Here is a 7846-nt window from a genome sequence, read left to right on the forward strand (position 1 = left end):
AGTTGTCCTTTGTCAAAATAAACCAATAAACCAAATGCTAGGTTGAGGAAATGTCTAATATTTATTGTAAGCTAGAATACAAGAGGAAATTCTCTTGCCATCCACACAAATATTGAGGTGTACATACTTAATTTATCAGGTCAGTCAAGAACAATAGATTTGCAAACACAGTGGATGTCTCCCATAGTTCATGTTTATATTAAATATAAAGTTATCTGTAAATTATCTTGGCTGTATCTAAATTCAGAAGAAAACTCCACACCATCATGACAATTCACATTCCATTGGAATTATAGACTCTGATTTCAGATTAGCTCTTCTTAAAACTCTAAATACATTTATCCTTAAAACAATGTTATAATTGAAATAATGCTGTTCCTGTTAAATTTGAGTTATATTAGACAAGAAGTAGAAGAAGCATTAGCCTTGGAATTAGAAGATGGTAGTTTCTATGTTAGCTTCTATTGTGCTTTGTTTTCCAGTTGTATATATAATAATTTTTATTAACCTTTTGTTGTAGAAAATGGAGACTTAAAAGCTATGAAATTGTTTTAATGATAAAATACAACTACCAAATGACTTCAAAGTTTGGAGGCGGCCTTTCACTTTAAATTCTAATTCATTTTATTGTTTTAATGTCCTCCTTTTGTTTTTAGCATTCATTTTTTTGTTTATTGTGATTTTATGATCCAATTTAGAATTGATTGAAATTTCATTTTGTTTCATGCTTAGCTCTACAATATCTGGTCCATTTGCAAGTAGGAATGTTCTGTAAATGAGCTGCTTTCCCTTTCATTGTAGAAGACTAATGAAATCTTAGTTGAAAGTGTAAGTAGTCAGCTATTCCTACCTTTTTGCTTAATATAGAAAATAAAACAAAACTCCCTTACAGTATCTCTTAACAGAGACTGATTTAGCACCTGCTTGAAAGGTGTTCAGTGATGGGAGTTTGTAACTTAAGGAACTAATTCTGGTTTTGGAAGGCTTTAGGAAGTTGTTTTTGAGGTAATATCTGCATTCCTATGATTTCTACCCATTTGTACTTGTTCTGTCCTCTAGAATTAGAATAAGTGTAATTCTATCCCAGCTTTTCAGATGTTTTAAGGCAGCCATTAACTTCCTTTTCCTTCCTGCCCATGTTTTCTTTTTTGCAGGGCAATGGGGGTTAAGTAACTTGTCCAGGGTTACACAGCTAGTAAGTGTCAAGGGTCTGAGGCCGGATTTGTTTGTTTTGTTTTTTTGTTTTTTGTTTTTTTGCAGGGCAATGAGGGTTAAGTGACTTGCCCAGGGTCACACAGCTAGTAAGTGTCAAGTGTCTGAGGCCAGACCTGAACTCAGGTACTCCTGAATCCAGGGCCAGTGCTTTACCACTGCACCATCTAGCTGCCTCCCTGAGGCTGGATTTGAACTCAGGTCCTCCTGAATCCAGGGCCAGTGCTTTATCCACTGTGCCACCTAGCTGCCCCCCCCCATGTTTTCTTTAGGTTAAATATTCCTAATTCCTTCAGCTTGGTGCTTAATAACAGCTTTCAGACCCTATCTATATCTGTCCTAGTAGCCCTCCTTTAGATGCACTTTATTTTGTCCTTAAGGAACTTGTACTGTTTGGCTGCCACAAAATAAACTTTCCTCAGTCTGATGACAATGCTTCTGTTAGTACTGTTTAAACGTTCGTTTTTTTTTTGTTGTTGTTGTTAAATGTTTTGTCACTCTTGTGACTCTACATGACTCTATAGTTGACTAAAATCTCTATATCTTTTCTGTTTATTAAACCTATTAAAATACTCTCTTATTCTCTATTTTTACACTTTTTTGCCTGAATGTAGTTCTAATTTATTTCTATTAAATTTCATACTTTTCATTTTGACCTGTTATTTCAGGCTGTCAGCATCATCAGGTTATTCTTAGATTTGATAAGCACACCTTTCTTTCATCCTAATAGTTGATAAAAATTTTGAACAGGATAGAATAAACAGAGCCCCAAAGCCCAATATTAGAGACACTTTAATTTAATTGATCTTAGTTGATAGTCACATGGCTCACATTTGTCTCTTTTCCTACAGGGGTAGCGTGAGATATACTAGAAAAAGCACAGACTTTAGTGTCAGAAGACCTGTATTCAGATCCTCACTCTTGTGTGACCTTGTGTAAATCACTTAACTTCTGAGGCTCTTTTTTCTCATATGTTAAATGAAGGGTTTAGATGTAAAAATGACCATTAGTTCCCTCCAACTCTACATTTGTGACTGTAATCCACGTTTAAATGAAGACAGGGTGTCTGTGGTGTTTTTGTTCAACAATCTAGCAGTTCTTTCAATAAAAGGAAATGAAGTTAGTTTGGCATTTCTTAATGATCTCATGGTTCCCAGTAATTACTTTCCAGAGTGCTCACAAATAATCTGTTTAATGTAGTAGTCCAGATATATTCCTAAATTTGTCAGGGACTGGCATCAAATTTAGTTCTGTAGTTTCCCAATTCCATAGTTTTAATCCTTCTTTGAAAACTTGACATTTGCTTGTCTGACACCTCTTCCATTTTCTGTGGTTCTTTGAACATCTTAGACATAGGATTTAATCATATGTCTAACTTTCACTAATTGTAATGGCAAAATGTAGTTTAAAAAATTCTCCTCACTTAATAGAAATACACCATTCTTTATAGGAAATTTTTAGCATAACAAGACAATTTAACTTGGGGACACCTTCATGTTTCAGTAAGAGTGGATGTCCCCCAAAGCTGACTCATGAGTCCTCTTTCAGAACTATTTTGTTTGTCAATCTCATTAGCTCCCAATAATTCAATTTTCATCTCCCTGAATGGATTCTTAGATCTCTATATCTAAGCCTCAGTCTTTTTCCTGATCTCTTCTCGTATCTCCAGCTATGAATTGGGTGTCTCACACTGGATGTCTTGTAGACATCTTAAACTCGGAATGTCCAAACTTGAGCTCAATATAGTATCACCATCCTCAAGTCACCCCAGCTTGCAACCTAAGTATCGTTGTCCTCACTCGAACTCCACAGCCCACTTCCCCACGTGCAGCTAGTTGTGAATACTCTTGATTCTATATTTTGCTACACCAATCTCAGTGCAGGCCCTTATCACCTCATGCCTGTACCGTTGCAATAATTCCTAGTGGGTCTCCTCACCACAGATCTTTCTAGCTGTAAAAGTGATCTTCCTAAAGGGCTGGTCTGACCATATCACTGCATGTTCAGTAAACCTCAGTGTGTCTCCCAATCACCTCCAGGATCAAATATGAAATCTTCTCTTTAGCATTCAAGACTTTGCTTTTCTTCTAGTCTTAAACCTTACGCCCCTCCATGTATTGTGCAATCTAGTAACAACTGACCTTCTTATTTATGGGACATAATTTTCACTGCTTTTCCTCAGTCCTGGAATTCTCCGCCTGGTCATCTCTGTCTCCTGGCTTCTCTGGATTCCTTCAAGCCCCAGCTAAAATCCCAACTTCTTAAAGAAACCTCTCAATCCTTCCTTTCATGTTAGTGCCTTTTCTTGTGATTTTATCTCTAATTTTTCCTTTACAGAGCCTGTTTGTATAAAGTTATTTGCGTGTTGTTTTCCCTTTGGACTGTGAACTCCTTGAGAGCAAGGACTTGGTTTTTGTTTTATTTTCTTTGTTTCCCCAGAGGTTTGCACAGTGCCTAGTACATAATAGGTGCTTAATAAATGCCTCTTAATTTGTATAAGTCATGCATAGTTTCGATGTGCAGAAGGGATCTCTGTAAGTTTGTTTTCTTATTTACAGTTTTAAAATAACTCATGAATTTTGGTTGCTTTTACTACCCTCAAGGAAAGCAGCTAAGGAAGGTGAGAGTGTATAACAACAAATAGTACAATATACATATTGTAAATTTTTATAAACATATAAAAATATTTCATTTTATCCTCACAGTAACTCTGGTAGGTAGGTGCTACCCATTTTACAGTTGAGGAAACTGAGCCATACAGAAGTTAAGTGACTTGTTCAGGGTCATGTAGCTAGTAAGTTCCTGAGGCTAGATTTGAAGGGTCTTCCTAATTCCAGGGCCAGCATTCTATCCACTGTGCCACCTACTAAATAAATAGTTCCTTTTCCCCCTTCAATATTATTCTGTGTAATAGTTTCAGAAAATCCCCACCTATACCAAACATTTGTAGAAAAATTTTATTTCTTCTTTGAATTTAAATATTTAAAAATTTTGAGTATTTTCCTGGTAGCATATTTTCAATTCTTACTGTTTCTCTTTTATTCACAGATTGTTATAAGTATAGGCCTCATGTTTTATGTAGTACATCGAGCTCAAGTGGAATTGAATGCAGCAATTGTAGCATGTGAAATGGAACTGAAAACCTCTATTGTTAAAGGCAATAAACCAAACACCAGTGGCTCTTCATTCTTCAACAAGAGGACTCTAACATTTTCTGGAGGTGGAATCAATATTGTATGAGCCCAGTAAAGAAATGTATATAATTATTAAGAACCTGATGTGTTGCTAAATGCCTAGAAAGCACTTCAGTAGTGGGCAAAGTCAGGTTAGAAATTAAAATTCAAGTTGTATTATGGCACAACCAACTGACCAGTTCTTAAATTGCACAATGGATTTTGTTTTGTTTTTAAGTGGAGGACCATTAAAGGGTAAAGAGTTTAAATCTAGATGTAATTTTGACTGCACCTTTTTACCATTTATTATGCCTGTTATGCCCTGTAGGTCTGCACTTTAGCAACTTTTTGTTTTTACAATTATTTTATTTCTGTGTACCTTTTAAATGGAGAAATAGCTCAATATTTTTCTTCATGGCATTTTTATTTATGTCTGTGAATAGTTGTATGTATCTTTCTTATTGATAAAAGAACCATAAAAGTATGCAATTTAGTGTACAATATTCTTGAATGTCCTTTGCTTTGGGAATATTTCTGGAACTGATAAACAGTATTTTATATATTATGGGACCATTTGGCTTCCCCTTCCCTTTTTATTTTAAAAAATGGACATTAACTTTTGGTTGAATGTATTTTTGTATATATCATCAAATCATTGCAGGGCCATTTATGCATATTCACACAAGCTTATATCCTACATTGTGGGACTGAAGTGCTCTTAAGATATCTTTTTTATTTACACTGTGTAATATGCAAAGCAGAAGGGAAGCTATAGAATAGTTGATGGACTGTGTGATTTCATAAAGGTTGGTTTAAAATTGAAATTCGTGATCTAATTGTGTTAGAGTGACATATTACCCTCACAAGTTCTTTCATAAAAGGGCTGTTACATTGCAATTGTACTTTTAAAAACTTTTTTTAAAATACGTATTTTTTTTTTTGTTTATAAAATGTATTTAATTAGGCTTTCAAAAGAAGGAGAAATTTCTCCCCTCAAAAATGCTGGAATTACTAATACTACAAATATAACACAGGTGGCCTTTAAAAAAAAGCAATGCCTTTTTTATGTAAAAATTAAGCTTTAAATAAACTTCATAGTTTTATTCAAGTATATTTTCCCCAAATTTCAGCTTTAAAAAATATGTACATTATTAATTTATGTGTCCAAATTTGGTGACATTTTCCTCTTTAAAGAACAAGGTTTATTTGGGGGTTGTTTTGTTTGTTTTATTTTGGTAAGACTCAGGAATTCTGAAATGTGAAATTGGAATAAACACGGGCTCTTGGTTCTTCATTATGTAGCCTGAATTTAGTATAGCACTTACGAGCGTAGGTACAATATATTGTTTTTAGACTTGTTTTTAATACAGTGGATATGCATTCTTCCCCATTTATCACTTTACATTTTAGCTTGATTTTGAATTTATAATTTGCTATTTACAAAGTGATTGTATATTTTTGTGTTAACTTAAAATTATGGTTTATATTATTTTCTGTAAAGAGTCAGCAGTCTTATTACAGTGCCTCCTTCCTTTTGGCCTTTAGGGCCAAAGTTTTGCCACTGATTTAACAAACATACATTCTAAAAGAATGTTTTAGAGGCAGAGGTTGTAGCCTAATTCTGGGGATGCATTTAATAATTTTGCTATTTTTTCTGTTTTATAATTTCAATTTTATTTAATGGTTCATATAACATGTAGCTCTCCCACTTTGGATCTTATGATCATACAAACGGAACTGCATTGAGCTAAAAGTGAAATTAAAAGACAATCAGTGCAAATGCTCCAGAGGCATACAAAGTACAAAACTGGTTTTCGATTTTTATTATTTTTCATTTCCTTGGATCACTATTAGAAGAAAAGATTAGTTTTTATTATTTGATACAAAATAATTTACTAAAGAGTGATTTTAATCAACCATTGTGAGTGACATTATGCCCTAGTTTGACTAAGCTGGTAAAAGATTTAACCTTTTATTTTTTGTTGATTTAAATAAAAGTATGATTACATTAATGATTTACATTGTTAATTGTTTAAAAAAAATTCACAAGTATGTATTTTGAAGTGCATTTATTTACATAGCATTTTGTAACTTGAGTAACTTCAAGTTTTTGGTAGTTTGAAATGAGTTCTTCCAGTTGCATTTTGATTGGTACTTGTAATACTTGTGTACAGATTAAAGAGTAATGTACATTTAAAAATACTTTTCTGTATCCTGCCAATCATAATTTTATATAATAAATTCACTTGGATTCCTTAAAGTAAAATGGCTTGGATTGAATGTTCTTAAAATCTTGAAGTATTAAATCTTTCTCTACTTTGTTTCTATCCTCTGCATAAACCATAAAAACCCTTATATTTTATTTTGATGAACACAGCAAAATTCTTTTCAGGCTCCATAGCATACAGCAAGTGTCTGGGTAATAAGTCAGTGTTTATTATACCTGCAACCCTGGTTTCAGGAAGTTACTTAACCCTGTTTGCCTCAGTTTCCTCATCTATAAAATGAGCTGGAGAAAGAAATGGCAAACCACTCCAGTATCTTTGCCAAGAAAACCCCAAATGGAGCCACAAAGAGTTGGACACAATTGAAACAACTAAGCAAATTATGATATAGCAGAGTCTAATGAAAACAAGAACACTGTTTTTGCTTTATAAGAATAGTAAAATTTTGCTTTTTATGGATGGTCTTGAGTTTCTAATAATATTTTATAATTATTGAACAGACATAGTGACAGTTAAAAGTTTAAGCCAAAAATTTCTGAATTGATTATTGGCTACTTTAAAAGATTTTCTCATCATTGAATGTAAGATACTCTAAACAGCTAAGTGAGTACAAGTTCTTGATAGGTCATCTAAAGCTTTTTATTTTCTTTTTAGTAGCCTTGAATATAATCAATTAAAATTTAATTATTTAGGTCTTAGCTAATTTTTTCTTATTAGCTAGTTAAATAATTAATGAAGAAATCATATGAATTAAAGAACACATAATATCCTCTACTTTTGTCATAGCTTACTGAGTGAAAGAGCAGTTTTTATATAAAATATCCTAATAGACGAGAGACAAGGACAATGTTAAATGGAGGGCATATTGGATCAAATAGAAAAACTAATCTATAAACTATGTATTGTTTGGGTTAGGCCTGTTATTTTAATGCCTACTTGTGCATTCTGTGACATAAAAATAGTGATCAGAACTACCATCAATATTTTAAACTCTGGAAATGGTGAAGGTAAAAGAGGCCTTTTTCCTTACCTCTATCTATAAATCTACATTTATTGAAATTGCTTTGGATTGTAGATTAATTAGCCTGCTTAAACTATAGCTGCAATTATCCTTCCAACTTAATAGTTTTCTGAGTTTACCATCTACTTTGCCTATCAAATCATCATGTTGGATGTATGCCCAAAGAAGACAAAATTAAAACCATTTGAGTACTATGCAGTTGACTGAGAAGCAAT

At 33.2% G+C, this 7846-nt stretch overlaps 1 protein-coding gene across 2 annotated transcripts in view; it reads left to right on the forward strand.

Moving 5' to 3' along the window:
* TMEM64 (transmembrane protein 64) overlaps positions 1-6631 on the forward strand; it is a 33706-nt gene extending 27075 nt beyond the window's left edge. For both annotated transcript variants that reach the window (XM_043979146.1, XM_043979145.1), the window contains one exon: positions 4261-6631. In XM_043979146.1, the coding sequence (XP_043835081.1) occupies positions 4261-4452 (192 nt within the window). In that variant the 3' untranslated portion in view covers positions 4453-6631. The remainder of the gene's footprint in view (positions 1-4260) is intronic.
* The last annotated feature ends 1215 nt before the right edge of the window (positions 6632-7846 follow it).

The sequence above is a fragment of the Dromiciops gliroides genome, chromosome 1 (assembly GCF_019393635.1).
Source record: "Dromiciops gliroides isolate mDroGli1 chromosome 1, mDroGli1.pri, whole genome shotgun sequence".
In the NCBI taxonomy this organism is placed as follows: Eukaryota; Metazoa; Chordata; class Mammalia; order Microbiotheria; family Microbiotheriidae; genus Dromiciops; species Dromiciops gliroides.